Source organism: Psammomys obesus, unplaced genomic scaffold (genome assembly GCF_907164565.1).
Source record: "Psammomys obesus unplaced genomic scaffold, mPsaObe1.curated_primary_1811, whole genome shotgun sequence".
NCBI classification, from domain to species: domain Eukaryota; kingdom Metazoa; phylum Chordata; class Mammalia; order Rodentia; family Muridae; genus Psammomys; species Psammomys obesus.
This window is the reverse complement of record NW_026588752.1, coordinates 9638110-9659923: the sequence shown is the minus strand read 5'-3', so window position 1 is coordinate 9659923 and position 21814 is coordinate 9638110. Positions and strand designations below refer to the sequence as shown.

Genomic DNA, 21814 nt, shown 5'->3' with positions numbered 1-21814 from the left:
ATATGTTCTAATCTTTTCCACTTTGGAGCCCCTGGCTAGAAAGAAATTAAATTATCTGACCTACTTTGATAATAGATTATAAAATCCCATTTTGGAAGAGTTCCTACCCTATCTCTGACATACAACATAGAGGCCAAAAAGCCTGGAGGAGCAGGCCTGGCTGGCTTCCCCACTGTCTATTAGCATTTGATCTGACCTCTTTTATTTAGTCACAGGTCAACACAGTTGTCAATTGTGCCTCTGCAATGAAATCTCTGAGAACCGCGGGGGTCCGGAGAGCCTGCTGAGCACAGAAATTCCTGGAGGGCAGCGTGCAGACAGAATACAGAAGTGCGGTGCCTCTCCCGAAACTTGACTGTGCATCCCTTCACTTCCATCCCTGAGAGTATCCTTGACAGTGACCCTGAAAGCATGTTTCCCTTGGTCATGTGAGCCACTTAATGGAGCCAGAGAAGGGCTGCTTGAACCATCTTTGATAGCTAGCTGCAGTATGTGCAGGCGGAACAACCCAGCTAAGGCAATAAGGGAGGGCCTGAGGGACCCAATACTACCACTAGGTGTGCAATGTCAGAACAGAATTGCACTAAGGGGACCTTCAGCTGACGTTCACTGCAGGCGTCAGTGCTGCTTGCCATGGGGAGAAATCTTCGCATCTTTTACAGTCAGAGAAGTGACCTTGAAAGAGTTAGAGCACAGGACACTGAGATGACATTGAAGTACTCTTTCCTTCCAGGTCATCAAAGCTGATGACCTCTAGATTGCATAACTATGGAGGTTTGCTGACTAACACCAGCCTCATGACTAATGGTGACATGACCTGGGGGAGGCCGGAAACATCGTCTTCCTGTATTCTTGGAAGCAGGGACTGTTCCTGGATTGCACAGTTCGTTTCTGCTTAGCTAGTGCTGATCGCAGGACCAACATGAGATGTCGTAACTTGAAGGATGCTGGAAGCATCATCCTTCCACAGTTATGCGGACTTAACTGGCCACTGGGCTATCATAGAGCTTGGCCCATAACATGATGAGCCACCGATAACCCAGTTGAGGAGAAGGCTGCTCACACCCTGCTTTTTCCACAGGGTGTGATGGCTGCTGTGTAACTAAGGGGGGGACAGGGAAGGAAATCTGCATTTCTGCAGCACACGCTGTGTGCCAGGTTCAGGTTACTTTTTCAGTAGTTCTTTGACGGTTTTCTGTGTTTTGTGGATGACAAAACAGATGGCCAAAGACATGAAGCAACCTGGACTGATGTGCTGTGTAGAGTCCAGGTGGAATCCAGGCCCCCTGTCTCAATCATCCCACTGCCAGTGGAGGTGGCCAGTGGTCCGGGATGACAGGTGGGTTGAAGAGACTGGCAGATGCCCATCTTTCTGAACAGGTTCTTCCTTTTTTTTTTTTTTTTTTTTGAGACACAGTCTCTCTATGTAGCCCAGATAATTGAAGGCCCTCTTGTCTCCACTTTACAAGCGCTGGTATTACAGGAATGTGCCACCTCTCTTGGATCTGCAACCTTCTTGAGGGCTCCCAGTGGAAATCAGCAAGAAAGTTCTCAATGGAGCACTTGACTCTGTTGATAGCTACGTGAAAACCGGAAGGATAGTTTCTGGGAGTAAGCCTAGGAGCAACGGTAACATATGAGCCAACAGGCTGCCATGACAGTGGCTGTGAGCCCTCTGGGGAGCCAGGCCTGGCTAGCCTGTTCACTTCATGCTTCTGGTTTGTGGGGCTTGGTGATGGTGCAGGGTATGAGGAAGGGGCTCCAGGGCCTTACCTGACTCATTCTTCTCAATGATGTCCACTACTTGGCCCACACTGAGGCTGATCTCTGAGCTTTCCTGCTTCTGGTAGTCTGCTACCACCACATACTGCTCCAGGACCATAGGGTCCACCGAGGTCAGGTCACTCCCTGGGGACAAGCAAATGCCATCAAACATCCCATTAGCTCTGAAAGCCTTGGTTACAGGATCGTGCTCTGAATCCCTAGCCTTGCATCCTCTCATTCATTTGCTTACTCGGGCACCAAAGTTTACCAAGAGCACCGGGGTTTCTAAGAAATACAAAAACCGGTGAAGCCAAACCTCCATAAAGTACCTCGGTACCCAGGAAATAGCCAAACAGCAGGTACTTGCACATCCTCTGCAGCTCCACAGACTTATCCTTGCAGTACCTCCCTCCTTCTTGCCTTGAAGAGTAAATTAATCAAGTACTACAGTGGTTTTTGGAAAATGCCAGCTTTTGCTCCTCACACCCTGGGAGCGGCTTGGGTGAGCCAAGTTGGAACTTTTGGCGGGAAGGAACAAAAGTCCAAACACTGAGAAGCTTGGAGGCCTCCAACACTCCAGATTGCCAAGTGAGTAAGATGTGGCATGTGCCCAGAAGCTGACTGCCTGGGTGGAGCTTAAGGGGATAGTTTGAATTAGCTTGAGGTCACCAACCAGCCGGTCTTTATCGATCCAACTTCATCCGAAATCCTCACCTGTGAACTCATAAGTCTCCTGTGATGCCCCACATACTTTGTTGGGGACCACAAAAACAGATGAGTCTCAAATAACTCAAAGTTTTAGGAAAATAGATACATGGAAGATATATATGTGTGTGTGTGTGTGTGTGTGTGTGTGTGTGTGTACCCACACTCACAAACAAACATACATACATACGAGAGATCCAATTATACAAGCATCAGTTTGGAAATACCCAGGATGCCAGCACAGAGAATGAACAGGAAAGGCAAAGTTGTACCAAAGGAGTGGTCGGCAGGACCTCCAAAGCAGAAAACAGAGACCCATGAGGGAAGGTGTCCTGGGAACGGGAGAGGACCAAGGCAGGTGGAGTCTTCCATAATGGGAAAGGCCTGGGAGCCTCCAGGAAAAGAATGAGGTGGGGAGGCAGAGTTCTGCCAGGAGGTAGGCATGGTTCTGAGAGAAGTCCCGAGGAAAGCACTGATCTGAGGCCAAGGACTTGATAAGTTTGGATTTTTAAATCTTGAGGAGTTGATTAAGGGTTCTAGGAAGGGAGTAGCAAAATTTACAGTTGGACAAGTGGTTCTGGCTGCCGTGTGGAGAGAGGCAGAGGCTGGCAAGGGAGAGAGAGCTCCAGACTAAGGGTGTGAGGTGTTAGGCAAGAGGCAATGGTGGCACTGGAGCTGGGCAGTGGTCCCAGATGGGAAAAGTATGGGAAGCGCTTCCAGGCAGACGGCTTTCCCAGTGTCACACCCTAGAGCTGTAAAGGCCTGGTGGTACCCACTAAGACAGATGGGTATCACACAAAAACACACCACAGAAGACTTAAAGGGAACATCTCAGTTCAGAGGCGTCAAAGGGGCCAGCCTGGCACGTGTGGGGGAAGGGCAGGCCTGCTTCTTGGCTCTGTGAGCAGGTTCTGGCCACTGGTCCTTCCTGCTGTGGGGGTGGAGGGAAGGCATCCAAGCAGGGACCACCCTAACCACCTGAACCTGAGTGGAGAGAGCATGAGGGGAAGGGAGAGAAGAGATGCAGAATGGATGTGCTGAAGAAGGCTGGATGGGAGGAAGCTGGGGGAAAAAAGCCTCTCGTGGGCCGAAGACCATCGCAAACCTTCCCCACATCACTGTGCATGGGTGGGCACTGCCTATTAGATAAGAAAACAGACTGAGGATAGTAAGTGAATTGTCCTTTACCACACAGCTGGATGGGCTTCCCATCCCAGTGTGGAAATGAACGATGAACAACAGGGAAAGAGGTAATAGCTGAGGTCTTCCAGCTTTCTTTCCTCGGCAGTTCCTGGGTCCACCCCAGGTTCCAGCCTACCTGTGTCCTTTCTTTGTATTTCTCAGAGGTTATACCCCTTAACAGCTCTCTGTCATACCCTTTAACAGGTCAACAGCCCACCAAACCCAGACAGCCACATTGGCTAGGGTCTGAGACAAGGCTGGCCTGACCCTACTGGATTGTGACTCTGTCGAGAACCTCCTGCCAGGCTAACCTGGTATGTTCTGCCCCTCCAGGGCCCTGCAAGGAGCCCATGAGTCTAAGACGCTGGCTCTCTGCAAACAAGGGTTCTTTTACGTTCAATAGAACAAACCAGAGTCCACACTGAGTAGAACCTGCTTGAGGGCCAGGAACCCCTCTACTGGGCACCAGCTAGTCTTACTCTCCTAACTGGCTCCCTGCTGCCAGCCTCAATCCACCATGATTCTTCAGGTAGAGGATCATTTGGGTCATTATCCTCCCCAGGCAAGGTTCTGCTTTTGTGGTTCTCACCTCACTTAAGAAAAGCCCAGTGCCTGCAAAGCCCTGCCCAATGGATGCAGCCTGTTAGCCAATCAGAACATGTTCCCTCCCCTGCCCCACCCCAGCCCACCCCAGAGGGCAGAAGGCTACTCATCTCCCATTCTCTTTTATTCTACAGAGACTGCAAAAATTTTGACCAGCTACATTGAACACTTGGGAAAAGACCTTTCCACTTGGGAATGGCATGAGTCGGTGGGTATACACGGAAGTATATGCAACTGCTTGGTGTCTCTATGGAAAGAGGCTTGCCCTGATTCACCCATTTCTCCTGGCCTAAATGGGAATGTAACAAATGGCTGAGGCTACAACAGCCACCTTGGGCCAGAAGGTAACCTTGAGAACACTGCCATGTATGGCAAAGCACTAAGGCAGGCCCTAGATCCTCGTCACCGCCAAACACTGTGCCAGGCTCGGCTATCTTTTGTGTTTGAGCTAAGAAGCAGTACTGAACTGTTTAAGCTCCAATCCGTCAGAACTTTCTGCCACAAGCAGTCAAGTCTATCTCACATTTGTACACCTTATATCGCCACGCTGAGCCAGCAGCACGCACTGTTCTCTTTGCAAGAGACAGTCTCCGCCAGCTGTTGGCACCACTGTTTCTCTCCTTTCCTCAAGGGGTGCTTGGTGGCGACCCCTCTGACAGCCCGCCGTTACAGCCTCACTTACTTTTGTTTCTTAAAAAAGATGTATTTTTTTAAATCAGTTTTAGTTATGTGTAAAGGTGTGGGTATGTGCACCCATGTGCAGGCTCCAGAGGAAGTCAGATGATCCCTCAGAGCTGAAGGTACATGCAGTTGTGGGCAGCCTGACGTGTCAGGACCAACTGAGATTGTTTCTGCTGCAAGAGCAGAAGTGCTCTTAACTGCTGAGCCATCCCTCTGGCCATTCCGTGTTACTTAAAAAACAAACAAACAAACAAACAAACAAACCAGAAAAAAAAAAACCCATCAATTCTATACATCCCCTTCTCTCCTGCTGTACATTTTCCTGTTCTGGCTTAGAAGTCCATGTTCTAGCACGAATCCAAGGACTCATCTCTGGTTTGCAGGCTTCTAAAATTTTCATTTATTTTCTTATTTTTTTTATATTACATGTATAAGTATTTTTCTCTACATGGATGAATGTGCATCAAGTGCCTGCCTGATGCCTGCAGGTCAGAAGGGGACATTTTGTCCCTGGAACTGGAGCGACAGACAGTTACGAGCCACCATGTGGGTGTTGGGAACTCAAGCTGGGCCCTCTACAGGAGCAGCAGGTGCTCTGAACTGCTGAGCCGTCTCTCTAGCCCCACCTACTTCTTAAAAGTGTCTGTGGATGAGGAGGATGAGACAGAGGAGGAGGAGAGGAATAAAATGTATTATTGTTAGTGACAGACTGCATGTGACCTTTAATATGGAAATTATCTATACATTATTTGGCTCTTTAGAAAAAAAAAATGTATCAATTCATGATTTAGACCATGGATGGTACCTAGTAGAGCTCAATAAATAGCAAAATGGAAGAAGGAATATTTTATTTTATTTTTGGTTTTTCAAGACAGAGTTTCTCTGTGTAGCCTTGGCTGTCCTGGACTGGCTTTGTAGACCTCTGCCTCCCTGAATGCTGGGATAAAAGGCGTGCACCACCACACCCAGCTGAAAGACTATTTTAAAACTTTGATTTAAATGACTTCCTGTCTTAGGGAATATCAAATATCTTTATTATTTCCTTTTGTTATGTCCTTTTTTGCCTTGACAGTCCCTGGGGAACAAATACTGCCAGGCACACAGTAGGAGCTTAGTAGGTACTGGGTGACAGAATCAGGAAATCTAAATCAATAGGAAGCCATGAGCAGAGAACAGAGGGCAGCCTTTGGTTGCATGAGCTGAGAACGACAGATAACGGGGCTCAGGCTGTGGTTTTGAGCTTTAGGCTGCAGTCCCTGGCCAAGGCGTGCCTCAGAGTCGAGAGCCGGGAATTGCTTCCCAGTGCTGTTTCCAGGGCAAGTGGTCTGCGGTTTACTCAGAATACCCCACTTACCAACACTGATGACAAGAAGTCTGGTTTCAGATGATTAGCCAGGAGCCTTACATGAGCGTCAGACCATTCGGGTGCCATGTAGAGACTGGTGGAGTGTGACATTGAAACTAAGCCCTATTAGGAACGGTACCAGAAACATCTCTCTCCTGGTTGAGGCACAAAGGTTCGCCAGGGGCGAACTCAGAAGATTCCTAGGCTAAATCACATGACCCGAAAAGAACTGACAGCATTCTTCTTGTCCTTGTAGTCTTAAGCCACATAGTGCCTACTCTCCCAGAGAAACTTTTGAGTTAGGTGTTTTTTTTCCTTTCTGATGACATGTCTTGAATTTTTAAAATGTTGAGTAATGCCAAAGTAGGATTTTTCCTCCCTCCATAAGTTCACTAAATTGCCAGGCTTGCTAAAAAAATCTGTAAATAAGCAAAAATCAAGAAGAAAAGCTCTTGCAAGCCATCAGATGACCTGCTCAATTGTGGTGAGACGTTTCCCCCCTGTGGGATGAGCAGAATTTGGGGCCACGTGAGCCAAGTCTGCAGGAGCCAGCTGGTTGTGACTGGGCGGTGCTGGGGACAGACAAGCCTTCTGGCATAGAAGATGCAGGGGTAAAATCTGCCTTTAATTTAAATGTCTTTAAATTCAATCAAGAAGGACAGCTCTAAAATCAAGGCAGTGTCCACCACTCAGATAAGTATGGAGCCCATCGAGGGTTCTGAGTCTGACTGAAGAAAGGTGCCGTGTTCCGGCCAGCGGGACTATAAACAAACCTAAGCCCCATCATCGCAGGTGAGTGATGTCAACCACTGTCACCACAAATTACAGCCTCGGCTTTCTTTTCCAGACAGGTCCCCTCATCAAGCCTGTTCCGGCGGGACACTCTCATTTTCACAAACCAGAGTGTCTCTTCCTTCCCCACCCCATCTTCTCCAGCTCCTGTCAGGGGAGTCTACATACTCAAGGCCAGAAACTCCGAGACCAGCCCAGAGTGGCAGCTGCTCTCTGATCTTTGCTAAGAAAAGAAATGTGTCATTATCCCAGCTGAGGACCATTTGCAGATTTAGCAGGATGCCATGGTGTGGCCAGTGACCGCTAAGCCCCAAAGGAGAGCTGGATGCAATCAGCGAGCAATGGAGGCTGGGGCCGAGGAAAGAGGAATGAGGTCATGGCTTCTGTCTTTACTTTCTGCCTTGATCAGCCTAGAGGCCTGTAAAGCTCACCCAGGGCCTGTTCCCAGGAGGAGAGGAAGAGAACAGCCCTGAAATGTGGACCTGTTCTTGGTGCTATCGGGGACATCTGTAGGCTCGAGCAATAATCAAACAGTATCAGTTAGATATTACTACTAAAGGATTTTACATATATTATTATAGACCCTCTGACAATCCTATAAAACACATTAGTGTGTGTGTGTGTGTGTGTGTGTGTGTGTGTGTGTGTGTGTGTACTTAAATGGCACCCAGGGCCTTGTGCATGTTAGGTGAGTGTTCTACCGCTGAGCCACACCCCAGGCCTGGATGTTACACATGAAGAAACTGAGGCAAGGTCATAAGTTTTTATTTCGTGAATCTCTGCCTGTGCCCCTTCCTCCCCATGCACAGAGACCCTCAAACTTCCTGGAGTTCAAGATTAGAGGCTAGGGCCCTGGAAACTCCTAAATCCACACTGGCTGTGCTGCCAGAAGGAGCATGGGGTAGTAAGAAGAGCTGGACTAGTGACCTTCATCTTTAGAATGTGCAGGCCTGTGGGAACTATCACCCCCAGGCCCACCTCTGCTAGAAGACTGGTATCATCCCAAGAATAAAAAGGCGGTCAGAAGCCAGCTTCCGGCAGGAGAAAGGAGCCAAACAGGGCTTGAGTGACGGGCATCAAGCTCTGCCCAGGATAGAGGGCTGAAGGAAGCTTAGAGGGCAGCCAGGGCTGAGGCTGTCAAAGGCCCAGGCCCAGATGTGTGGCTGAGTCCACCTCCCAGTCAGAGTGTATGGTGTCCTCTCTGCCTGGAGTTTCCTTCACTCTTTGGAAAGCTCACCTTTAGTCCTCAAGATTCAGGGCTCCTACCCTCTCCTCACTCTCTCACTCCTCTTACCCTTCCAGTACTGTAGAAGGCTCTGAGTGTCCATATTGCTTGTACAAAGTGGAATGGAGGCCCAGACCCTCTGCTGTGTGGTTAGGAAGACATCTGTCTTACCATGCCACAAAAGCATTCTGGTCTCATCCACTTGGTAGAAGTTTTGGCAAGGGATAAAACAGGCTCAGATCCTTCTTTTGTGAGACAGGGATGGGTATTAGTTAATCAATCAATCAATCAATCAATCAATCAATCAATCAACAGCTCATCTATTCATTCTCCTAATCATCTACATACAAAAGCACCCATTCAGCATTCACCCATCCCTCTGTCTGTCTATCTATTCACCCACCCATCCTACAACAATCCAATTACCATCCATCTGTCCATCTATCCCTCTGTCTATCCATCCATTGAACTGCTGTGCCCCAGTGTAGAACCCAACACAGGGTACATGGCAGGAATGAAAAGAAGGAACTGGAATATACGCTTACCTGACTTCTTCTTCCCGATATGCTCCCTGTGTAGGTGAAAGGGATGAGAAAGAGCCAGTCAGTCCTTGTTATGCAGTAAGGTAAGACTCCATTAGGATGCTGACAGTCCTCACCCCACAGCGTCCTCAGGCAGTGAATGAACCCAAACCCACCCCAGGAACCCAGGCTTCTTCTAAGAAAGCCCCCACCCCCACCCCTTCAATGTTGCCTTTATCTGATAAGGGTTCAGGATCCATGGACCAAAGTTTCTTTGCATTTGGGGAGTGGAGGCATCACACTCTGATAAGCATGTGTTGGTGCAGAACAACTGTGGAACTGTGGGTTCCATTGCCTGTTATATGGGACCACGCCCTTTCCCACTTACAGCAGCCATGGAGCAGAAGGCAGTGAGGCCTTGCAGGGGGGCTGAGGCAACGAACTCTGGCTTACTTTGTACTTTGCTGACTCTGCGTCCCCGTGGGACTGGAATGATGAGCGAGCTATCACCTGGGGAAGTCCATGGACCAACTTACTCTTTGGGAGGATTAAGGTCCTCGGGCCTTGTTTCGAAAAACTGTAGCACCTCATCACACTGAGAGATGTAGGGGGGCAGCTGGATCAGGGCCTAGAACAGAGACATGGCTGAACCCCAGGAAGGAGATGGTATCAAGAACATTGTCACCAGCGGTTCTCAAACTCAGAAAGGCATCAGGATTGCACTGGAAGAATTCCTAATGCAAAGATGGGACCCCCTAGAGCTTTTGATGTAACAGACCTGTGGCGAGGCCTTCGACCAGGCATTTTAACAAGCTTCCTGGAGATGCTGGTACCGTTGCCTTGGAGAACACACAGGCATGCACATGCACTCTCCCAGATGTATGGAGATAATACATCCTGCCGGCATATGTGCAAACACTGTATGTTCATTATTATACAATCCAGCCCACACGTACATGCTATTTTGGAAAGTGATACTTTGACTAACAGCGTGAACTCTATTCATTTCATCCTTATCTACCATATTCTATGTTGTCTGCCATTGGAGAACATCTGGAGCGTGTCCAACAAGAGTCTGAATCTCCCAAACTGAAGCTGCAAAACCCAACGATTTGGGTTGGATGTAAGTCTCCTGGGTGATGGAGGGTTAGCATGCCAGCCTCCCCCGGGCTAGTTCCCAGTCATCTGGCAGAGCGGCTCAGCTGGGTCATGACAGAGTCCAGCTGGCAGGCGGCATGAAGCAAGGTAAGGGCCAAGGAGGGCACAGGCGCTTGTTCTGTCTGCTCACCTACCAAGTATTCATTCAAGTATTTAACAGGTATCTTCTCTGTCCCAAGAAAGAACAGGGCACACCCTGCTCATCACAGAGGTGGCGCCACACCGAATGAACGCCGAGGTTGAGCAGACATTTGACTAAGCCTCCCTCCTCTCCAAGCGAAGGTCCCGGAGTGGGATGATCGAGGTGCAAAAGGCTCGTGGTAGAGCGGGTTCAGGTCCATGCTACTACAGACACAGAGGCGGGAGCGCAAGCGTGTGTATGTGTATGAGCCTGCTCCCTCACAGAGGCCTCCACAGCTCAGTGGGACTCTGCACTTCCTGGGCTGTGCTCCCTGGTGCCTCTCTTGCACCTTCTGGGCCTGATGTTGCCCGAGTGAAGAGATGAGTCATGTATTTTCTGCCTAACAGCTCTGCAAATCAAGCCTGGGCTCCACTCTTGCATCAATGTGCAGAACACCAGGTTCAGACGCACCTCCTGGTGGCACACAGGGGACTCCAGGGTGAAACCTCACAGCTCTGAGGGGATTTTGACCCTACCACATCTCCCCCCCATTAAGAATTTTACATTGTGGTCAAATACATATTAACATCAATTGGCCATTAACCGTCTCAGGGTCACGGACACCTTCCCGCTCTCTCCCTCCGAACCCAGAGCTCATTCCATGTTGCCGGGCGGGGTGGGGTGTAGGGGGGACACCCTTGCGCAGCACATGTCAGGATTTCTTTCTTTGGGTTTGACACTATTCCATTGTCCACGTACACGGCATTCCCTTCATTCACCCTGAGCAGGTGGGCTGCTGCGTCTACTTCTCTGGTGGGGCAGGGGTGCCGGGGGTGGGACCCAGGGTTCGTGCACACTAGGATATTGTTCTGCTGCTGAGTTTCCACCTCAGCCTGAAGGAATTTCTGACCCAAGCTCTAAGCTACTTCCACAGACTTAAAGTGGAAAGATAGAGATAGTGTGAGGTAGACAATGGTCCTGGAAGACCCCTCATGGCCACTGTCCACTCTCTGCCTCAGGGTGAGAGATGCTGACATACAGCTTGCTGATTTTTTTTTTTTTTGAGATTTTACTTGTGTTTGTTTATCTGATGTATGTCTGCGTATCACTTGTGTGCAGTGCCTGTGAGAGCCAGAAGAGGGTATCAGATACTCTGTGACTAGAATCACAGACAGTTGTGACTACCACGTAGGCACCTGGGAATTGAACTCAGGTTCTCTGGGAGAGCAGCCAGTGCTCTTAACGGCTGAGCCATCTCATCAGCCCCTTGTTGATCATTTCAATTTGCCATGAGGCATCACCTACTCTGCAAAGGGCCCCAGGATGGACCTTTGCCAGGGGTGCGGAGCCACACTCTCCTCTTCCACAACACCCTTTGATGCTTCTCCTTTTTCTAATTCTGGGCTGCGAATGGTGATTTTTCTGCCCAGGACACCTGCTGTGCAGGGCTCTTTCCTCTGAAGCCCTGTAGATTTTGCAGCTTAACCACACCAGGGAGTTGCTGATATGATGCCGGCTAGGCTGTGCCATACCCTGCTGTGTGGTGTACAGAGACCTTGCACCTACCCACTCTGTGACAGCAACAGAACTCTTGAGAACAAACTAATGCTTTTTCTAGTGAGTGAGGCTTTGCTCTGCAGGAACAATGCACTGCTATAAATCGAGGCTTGACGCCGCATTTTGCTCTTTTTTTTTTTTTTTCTCTACCACGAGTTAGAATGCGTAAGAAGTCCTTGCTGGCACTATGCTCTCCAACTTCACAGCTTCTGGAACCATGAGTCAAAAGAAATCTTTCTTTCTTAGTAGACACCCAGTCTCAGATATTCTGTTATTGCCACGGGAAATGAGCCAGGGCAGGCTGTCCTTAGACGTCCTCAGGCTGATAGAGGTGAAAGAGCACCTGTGTGACATCTGTGAGACCCTGAGGTCAGTACCTGGTACCAGAGGGTCGTAGTGGTGCACAGCTTTAGTCCCAGTATTTGGGAGGCAGGGGCAGGCAGATCTCTGTGAGTTCGAGGCCAGTCTGATCTACACAGTGAGTACTGGGGGGGGGGGAGCCAGAGCTACATAGTGAGACCCTGTCTAGAAAAAACAAAAACAAAAACAAAAACAAAACTCAAACCAAATCAACCAACCAACCAACCAAAAAGCCTCAGTACCAAAACCCAAACAAAACACAGTTCACTTTAGAAAAGAGTGCTTCAAGGTGTCAGCTGTCTCTGTCTTGGATCAATCCCACAGTCTGAAACCACAGCATAGCAGTAGTTAGAAATGATTTTTTTCTCTCTCTACTGGAGAAGTGAGGTGTGATCTAGAGAAAGTCTGATGCTCTGGCCCCTGTGTGAACAGAAGCCGGTGAGACCATGCTTCACATACGTCCTTCACAATGGTGCTCTGGGCTGGGGCCTCTTCTTGAGGGTTTTATGACTGGGCTTTGCTGCCCCCAGAACATGCTGCATCTGTCGTGGGCAGCGGTCATGCCAAGTGCTGCCAAGCAGACGGCTGGTAGTTCACCAGCCCCGCAGCAAGCTGAGTAGCCGTTTATAAGGCTGCGTGACAACACATGCTCATCATGCGGCAGGTTCAGAAGTCATGTTTTCACTGTGTCCTTCTATAAGCGTAACTTCTTAGATGTAATGAAATACATCTTCTTTGTGGACTGCACCTTTCGTGTCTTTAAAAGCCCCTCCATGCCTAGAGATGGGGAGCTTTCGTTTTTCTGAAACCCTCACAGCACTTCCTCTTACAGTGATGACTCTAAGTTCCTGGAAGTGAGCCCACTGTGCTGTGACGCTGACGCTAGACATCTCCTGCACAACACTCCCCCCCCCCCATATGGAGACTCTTTATCCAGGAATCCAATCTTTCCCAATGATCTGCAAGGTTGCCTCTGTCAGTGCCAGCTGCCAGCCAGCCCAACACACCGGGGTCTGTTTCTGGGCTCTCAATTTGTTTCCAGTAGCTTTTCTATCGGGTACCAATTCTGCAGACGATGGTAACTGTACACTGGGTCTGGCAGAACCCTTTCTTGAGAGTTTTACTGCACACGTGGCAGCCAGGTTTGGGTACCAGCAGTCCTTGCCTCTTTCTACCTGTTGGAGATTACCACTTTATACTAAAATTAAGCTCAGTGTGATGGATCCAATTACCTTAAGTCAGTTCACAATGTCCCTAACAGCTGTCTAAATATTAGGAACAGTTTTTGCATCCAGAACTGCAGATCCGGTGACAGAAGGAACAGTTCATCTCCTCCAAGGAGGGTAGGTTCTATGGTACTAATAATCCAGGGAATCTGGGCAAGTGAAATAACAAAATGTTGGCATTGTTCTGATTCACAACCTTAGCAATTTCTTCCTGGGAAAGCCATAAACATGAGTGCAGCTGGACCTGGAGAGAATTGGGTGTGCTGCGGAGAAAACAGGTCAGGATGATGTGGGCAGAGGATCAACTTCGGGGAAAAGTAGAGGCAGGAATTGTCTAGCAGGGCACAGTGATCCTAAGGACCTAAAGCTCTTGCCAGCAGGGCCTGGACAAAGGGATGCTACCATCAGAATGGCAACTTCAGACTTGATAGTTATAAAAAAGGGACATGGGAAATGAAGAACTTTCCTCTGGGAGTTGGAAAGTAGGAGCAAAGTGTTTATCCTTGGCCCCTCACCCCTTCAGAAGACGACAGTTAGCAGGGAGGAGTACGTCTGCCTATGATAATGTGTTTTCTGTTGCTATACCAAAGTAACCGAGACTGGGTCCTTTATGAGATGAAGGCCCATTTGGCTCACAACTGTGGGGCTGGCCAGAGGCCTCCCCCATCTGTGTCATAACTCTGTAAAGAAATACAAAAGAGACCAAGAGCACCATATAGTCTTGATTTTTATAACAGCAAGCTCTTGAGAAGATGACTTTTCTTGAGACCAGCATTAGGGCCCAGTTCTTGCAGGTTCTGCCACCCGAACGCTAACACACAGAAGGTCAAATATCCATCATAAAGCCCTCTTGAGGGACACTCTTGCTCCACATTCAGACCACAGCACTGTGACACAATCCACGCCCTATTACTTCAACCTCTTGCATTTTTATTTTTTTTTCAGAGGCAGTAATTGGTACACAGGGTGTTGAACTTGCAAACCCTCTGATACTGTGGTTATGAGTAGCTGTGGGGCTTCACTTCCTCCTCTACACAGCGGGAATATGGAAAACCTACCTTGTATAGTCACTGGAGGGATGCATGAAGGTCATGTCTGACCAGGAGCGGACCATTCCATCAGGAGTGATTTTCAGCCCTTCCTACATGCCTCCTCACCAAGAGGGGCTATCTGTCCCAACACTGCCCCCTTTGGTATAAAACTTTTCACATTTATTACAGTATAATTTACATGCCTCATACTTACTGCAAGTGCCCAGTTCAGTATTTAGTAAATTACAGAGTTCTAGCCTCATCCCCACAATTCAATTTTAGAACTTTTCCATCGTCCAAACATCAAAATTGCAGTCAGTCTTCCCGCCCACAGTTCCAGGGCCCAGGAACCCACTCGTCTGCTTTCTGTGCTCATAAACTCACCCTGCTTACACAGTCACTTGGTCAGTTGTCTTTGCATCTGGTTTCTTTCACTTAGCAGCATGATTCTGCAATTCCTCTAGGTCATATAATTTACCCAAATTTAACTGGCTGATAGCATCAAGTTTCAGACTGCCCCCTCCATTTGGCTCTTACGACTTACTGTTGCCACGAATGTTTGCACCTAAGGCTCTGTGTGGACATAAGCTTTCTCTTATGTATAGATCCAAGGCTGACTGTGTGATAAGCTTCTTGGGGTGTGTTGAAACAGGTTATGGACCCAGGCTGGCCTGAAATTTTGTGATCTCTGTGTCTCAGCCTCGAAGAAGCGGCCCCATTATTTCCCAGATCCTCACCAACATCTGGCGCAGCTGTCCCATGGTTAATGCCAAACTACAGTCCCTCTTAGCATGACCCCAATGGTTCGCAGTGCTAAACATCTCTTCATGTGTTTATTTTACTTATTTAATTTGTTTATTTTTGAAAAATGTTCTCACTGTGTAATCCTGGCTGGCCTTGAACTCATTTGTAGACCAGGCTGGCCTTGAAATCACAGAGCTCTTCCTGCCTCTGCCTTCCTCAGTGGTGGAACTAAAGGCATGCACCACCATGCCCAGCTCACATGCTTATTATAACCCCTGTCTCCTCTTGGGTGAGGGTGCTATGGAATTCTTCTCCTGTCTGAAAGTCTTTTTATTATTTCTTCTTCCTCCTCCTCTTTTTCTTTGTTTGTTTTTCAAGACAGGGTTTCTCTGTGTAGCTGTCCTGGAACTTGCTTTGTAGACCAGGGTGGCCTGGAACTCAACGAGATCCACCTGCCTCTGCCTCCTGAGTGCTGGGACTCAAGGCGTGCACCACCATCACCTGGCATGAGTTCTTTATGTATTCTCAGTAACTCCCTTACAAATGTTATTTATGGATATTTCTGTGCCATATCTTTTGATTTTTCCTAGCGGTGGCTTTTTTCTTCTTTCTTTCTTTCTTTCTTTCTTTCTTTCTTTCTTTCTTTCTTTCTTTCTTTCTTTCTTTCTCTCTCTCTTTCTTTCTCTTTCTCTTTCTTTTTTCATCAGAGAACTTTGTAAGTAGGTTTGATGAAGGCTAACTTGACCGAATAGGTTTAAGGATTGTCACTTTTGGTGTCCCATTACGAATCTCCTTGTTTAATGCAGGGTCATGCAGGTTTCCTCTACATTTTCCTTTGGAGGTTTTACAATTTTGTCTCTTCTACTTAGGGCTGTGGCCTGTTCTGTGTATTTGTGCACACACGTCTTCATGTGTCTGTGTACGGAAGTGTGCGTGTCTACGCTGGTGTCTTTCTCTATCACTGTTCACCTCGTGTTTTTGAGATAATGTTTTACTGAACTTAGATGTCACCAATTCAGCTAAAGTAGATGGTGGGTGAGCCCCCGAACGTCCCTTTTCCCCAGCACAAGCGTTACAGATGTGTGCTGTCACATCTGGCTTTTACACAGGCGCTGGGGATCCAAACTTGGGTTTTCATGCTCCAGTGCAAACACTTTCCCCACTGAGTGGTCTCTTCAGCTCCTATGACCCCTTTTGAGTTGATTTTCTGCACAAAGTGTGAGGGAAGGCGTCAGGTTCGCTGTATGTTTGCATGTGCACTGAAGCTGTGGGTGGATCTGAGGTGAAAGGGGGGCACAGTTCAGCTCTATCCCCTCAGGGTATATGTGCTTAGAGCAGGGTCTTTACAGAAGTAATTGGAGGTTAACCAAAATCATCAGGGGTGGGCCTTGATCCACATAAAGAGCGTCCTTTCGGATTAGTGCACACATATATGAAGAGAACATTTCCGGTACAGTCAAGACAGCTACCTGTGGCCTGAGAGACCCTGCTGCTGGTATTTTAGCTTTCAGGAGTGACAGAAAAACCAAGTCCTGCCATTGAAATCACCAAGTCTGCGGCAGCTTGTGGCCCCGATGAACTAGGCAGTAGCTAGTTGTTCCATGAGTTAAAAAAAAAAAAAAAATTCCTTCCTCGTTGAACTGTTTTGGCCTGGCATTTTGGAGCATTTATTCCTGGCTCACAACTTTGTCCACTGATCTGTGCATGGATCTCAGGATAATACCATGGAGACTGGATTCCTGTAGGGAGTAAGGAGCCTTGCTGGGAGCCTAGGGGATGCTAAGCATGACATATCTTCCAAGATCCCTTTTACTTACACACACATGCCCACACATACACAGACACACGATAGATCTTGTCAGCACCACTAAGGAGCCCATAGGATTTCTATAGAATTAAGTCCACATACAAAGAATTTTTTTTTTCTTTTAGTGTACAGAATGCCTTTCCATTCCTTTAGAGGTTTTTTTTTTTTTTTTTTTTTTTTTTTTTGTTGTTGCTTTGTTTTGCTTTTGAGACAAGGACTCACTATGTATGTAAGCCTGGGCTGTCTAGAACTCATTGTGTAGATCAAGCTCTCCTCGAACAGAGAGTTCTGCTTGTGCCCCAGAGTGCTGAATAATGGCAATCCCACCACGCCCAGCTTTACTCACAGCTCTCTGGATTTTTCTTGGCAGTGCTTTGTATAAATTCTGTATAAGTTCAGTGTATAAATTCTGTACTTTCAGCTAAGAACATTTTTAACGGTTTTAATATATAGTTTTTTGCAGCTGGTTTGAGTAGAACTCTTCTCTCTTCTCTCTCTCTCTGGTATATTTTATGTGCACATGTGTATAGGTGGAGATAAAAGCCAGAAGTTGGTATTGAGCGCCTTTCTCGGTTGTTTCCCACCAGTTTTGGGGACAGGGTCTCTCACAGAACCCAAATCTTGCTGGGCTGGCTGGGCAGTGAGCCCCCAAGACCTGCCTGTCTCAACATCTAAGCTCAGGATGACAGGCCCTTCAAGCCACGCTCAGCATATTACATAGGTGCTCAGCCAAACCCAGGTCTTCATGTTTGTGTGGTAGGTACTTTACTGACTGCGCCATCTCCCCAGCCTGAGGGGAAGTGCAGCCTTGACGTCACATCTGGATACAGAAACAACTGGTGGCTGCATATGCCACCTGCATCCTGTGATCTTACTCTGCTCACTTAATAGAGATGCTAAAGGAAATGAAAACACGTTTCCTTCCCCGCAATCCAATAGCACCAAAAGGCAAGAGGCCAGCTGCTCCATCAACACTAGGGGCTGGATGCTGACTGGGACGTTCATGCCCAGTGCAATACCACACAGCTGCCGAAATCGGATTCAGGTTGATTCCACAGTAGCAATGGGAATTTGTATGTTTTGTTTCCCACCCTAACATGAACAGTTGGCACGCAGAAAGGAAAACAAAACAGAACACCCACAGGGGAATCTGGTGTTGGCATCTCTGCTTACCTTACAGTACTCATCAATTGGTATCAGGCGTTTGACGGCTACGTCCCGGATGTGGCTGCGGCGGAAGAGGATTTTGCCTGTGGGGGATGAGAACACTTTTAGCATGGCAGTGACTAGTGACCTGCCTTCTGCCACCTGGAGTGGCTGTCTGGGGGTGGGCCTGAGTGGTACCAAAATTCCGTAGCTTTCCCTTTTTAAACTTCTGCATCAGTGTGAAATTACATGGAAGAGCCCCTGGGCAGGAAGGGCTCCCTCAAGCTAAGCCTGGGCAGCCCAAGACCCTCAGGCTCATGGGCAGCTCAGAGCAGAAACTCAGCCTCCCTTCTTTCCTTATTCATGCCTCTGCTCCTGGCTAAAGGTCCGCTAAACTTCTGTGCTTTTTTTTTTTTTTTAAGTGATTCTGTGTATTTCTTATCTATCCAAGCTTGCTAGAAAGAAAAAATATAGAAGACGATGCACCAAAGGATTTGAAGAGATCTGTCTTCTTCCAAGTGACAGAAGACAGGTCATTTTTTCTTCTCTAACTTTTCCCATATTTACTGCTTTTAGAATCATAAAAACATCCTCCAACAGAAAAGGAGGGCAGTGCTGACAGCCTGTTTTTTTTTTTTTTTTTTTTTCCAATGGGAACCCAGGGGCCAGCAGGCTCTACTGTTTGCCCTAACTCGGAGGAACCCTTTTGGGATTCTGGGTGGGCTATCCTTCTCAGGGCAGAATTATGCCAACCCTGTGAGGTGCTGAGCAGCTCCAATTCAACTCTAGATCAAGCTGGTGGCCGTCCCAGCCCCAGCCACCGTGACAGTCAAATAGCCCCAGTTCTCATTCTTGCTGGCCTCTGCAGGTAGAGCTGCTTGCAATTTAGACTCCGCTGAAGTGCCACAGCCTATAAGCCTTCACAACTAAGAAGGAATGTGACCCTATGGAGCAGCAAATGCTTTCTGCCATTCATCTGTTTCTCAAAGTGGGAGAGGACCCTCCCACCCCAACCCCAAACTAATGTGTTTCCATTTGGCTGTAGTTCCCTTCTGCACATCAGGGGAGGAGAACCGTATACAGGGTTCCTACTATAAAGGTATTAAGTGGGCTCAAAGCAGTCACAACTAACATGGGGCTACTGCCAACCCAAACCACCAGACTTGTCTCAAAGCCACCACGAAGCTAAAGAATCTGTTTTGGTTAAATTTTTTGGTCAACTTGATACCAGCTAGAGTTATCTCAGAGGGAATCTCAAGTAAGAAAATGTCTCCATGAGACTGGCCTGAAGGCAAACCTATACAGTATTGTCTTGGTTAATGATTAATTTGGGAGGGCCTGGTGTCACCCCTGGACAGGTGGCTGCACGAGCCAGGAGGAAGCCAAGGAACAGCACTCCTCCATGGTTCTTCTTCAGCTCCTGCCTCTACTTCCCTCAATAATAGACTGTGGCATGGACATATTAGCCAAATAAACCCTTTATTCCTCAACTCTTGTTTCATCAAAGCAAGGGAAACTAAAGGAAGCCAGAGACCTGTGTCAAGGCTTCACCCCAGAAGGAGCTCAGAGGGTGGAAACTCCTCAGTGGGGTTGGAGGGTCCTTGGGGATACTTTGGGGCAGGGGAAAAGCTCACTAGGTGGTTACAGCCAATCCCTCTTACACTGTGCCCCTGAAGAGCCAGTCACCTCTGGAACCTGTGGACAGGAGGACAGGGCTTTGTCTCCCAGGTCCTCTCCGCAACACACCTGGAGCCTGGCCCTTGGTAGACTTTACAAAGGAGTAATTACTGTGTGCCCCCAAAGCAGGGTGAGAACGCCTGTGACGCTCTAGGTAATGTTAATTATCTCTCCCATGGTCAGCTTTCTGGGGCCAATCACGTGAGAACGGGGTTACGCTCAGGCCAGGCTCCAGGCAGCCCGCCAAGGCTCTCAGCAGTTCCTAGCTGCTGGTGGTACCTCTCTGGTGAAGTGTGGGGACAGTCAGCACAGGTCTGATGGGAAGATGAGGAAGGACGGTGGGACTACCTCCATGCTGGAGCAGAAAGGGTGTTCAGAAGAGAAAAACGGCTTTGGTGGGAATGGGCGGCTTTTGTTTTCCAGTGGAAGAAGGCCAAACTGTAATGCTTAGTTTTCAAGTTGCATCCTCTGCCAAGTTGGCCTCCCCAGCTCTTGCTGGGACGGAAAGTCCACACAGGCGGGTCCCCCTCCCCCGCCTTTGTGCTAACATGAAACTCGCCTTTGTCTTGCTGACAAGGCACTCTGGGTAGAGAACTGACCTCAGAGAGGAGACCCACTTCCTGCCCATAGCATTGGCTTGGGGAATAGCTGAGAGGTGGGCTCAGAAGGGATGGGCCAGAGGTCCTGGGGCCCCTGGGGATCCTAAGCTGGAAATGGGCACAAGGACAAAGGGGCTAGGTCCCGAGAGCAGCATTTTCATGAATTCTTGCTGGAAAAGAATTACGTAACCACAAAGGCTTTTAAGAGCTGGGGAGAGGGTCGGGCTCAAGTTCTCTGCCTTGGGAAGGTTCCCAGAGCTAACTTTGGCCTCTTATCCAGAAGAAAGCAAGTTACAGCCTACGGCTCCCTCTCTCTTTCTTGAAGAAATTCTGGCTTTTAGAGCCTGGCTGAACTTGAATACTCTTGGTCATTCCAGGGTGACTCCAAAATATAAGACCAAGAAGCCCCAAAGGGAGAACCCCCCTCCCTGACTCTGCCCTCTTACCGCCTTTCCTGAGAGCCTATTCCAGGCCAGAAATTGAACTTTGGGAAGCAGAGTCACCATCTTATTTAACAGATGTGGAAACAGAGGTGCAGGGGAGGAGGGATGGCTGGGGGTGGTGATTAAAGTCACGGGGCTGAAGAGGTTTTGTCTCCAAAGCATGTGCTTTGCAGCCCCAAGTTTTGGCTACTGCAGCTGGCACACGGGGTTCTCTCCAGTGGGGGAAACATTCCAGGGTGGCTGATGCTTTCGCAGTGGAGGGACTAAAAACATTAGTTGTGTTTGCTTGTTTGTTTGAGGCAAAGGATTCTCTCAGCGGAGGGGTCCTAGCAAACTCAGCTGGCCTAAGGCTCAGCCCAGCCAGGCTGAGAACCTGCTGACTGGACAACAGGAGAGTGGGCACCGGTGTGACAGGGACTCCAGAAAGGAGCAGGGTGGTCAGCTCTCCAAACCATGGCTATCCGAGGTGACCGTCAGTGTGCCCAGCCTACGTGTGTAACAACAGCAAGAGAGCAATGGCCCCCAGGGACTGGTCAGAAATTTACACAGTCCTTATGGGCACTGTTACTCTGGTACCGTTCTCATCTCCAATTTGCAAGAAAGAAAAATCAAAACATATGCTCCTGAGTCATTTGCCAAGGTTAGGGGTGTGTGGGCGCCCTAGGTGACAGAGTTGGAAGCGCCTCCAAGCGTGACGCTTGAGGCCAGCCACTCCTTTGGGTACACCTCAAGTCTGCCATCTCTGTATGTTTGCAGTTTCTCTGGGCCCTAGATCCTCCTTTGTGACAGGGGTGTGACTTGTAGGGCTGGGAATGGACTGGGGTGTAATGTAAATAACTCAGCTTGGTGGGCTGGCATCCGGTGACAGCTGTAAGTAGCAGTTGTTGGAACTTGGAGCAGGTTCTGTTCTGAGTAATCCCTCTTTTTCACCTAAAGCCTCGACATTACTCTTTGGTACAGATGCGGGGTGGGTGGTGGTGGCTGTGCACGCAAGTGGTAGCCAAGACGGCATTATGCTCTGTGCAGCAGCTGGTTCAACACCTGGTACTCAAGGTGCATGGTACCACGACCCCGACATGTCCTGTCCTAATCTACAGAGCCGGTGGGCATGATGGGAGAGTCCATGC

At 48.6% G+C, this 21814-nt stretch overlaps 1 protein-coding gene across 1 annotated transcript in view; it reads right to left on the bottom strand.

Moving 5' to 3' along the window:
* The window catches only part of Sh3pxd2b (SH3 and PX domains 2B), an 80799-nt gene that overhangs the window by 22081 nt on the left and 36904 nt on the right, over positions 1 to 21814 (bottom strand). The window contains exons 4-7 of the mRNA XM_055604617.1: positions 17996 to 18072; positions 9355 to 9446; positions 8843 to 8868; positions 1774 to 1908 (exon numbers count right to left, since the gene is read on the bottom strand). Of these exons, the coding sequence (XP_055460592.1) occupies positions 1774 to 1908; positions 8843 to 8868; positions 9355 to 9446; positions 17996 to 18072 (330 nt within the window). The remainder of the gene's footprint in view (positions 1 to 1773; positions 1909 to 8842; positions 8869 to 9354; positions 9447 to 17995; positions 18073 to 21814) is intronic.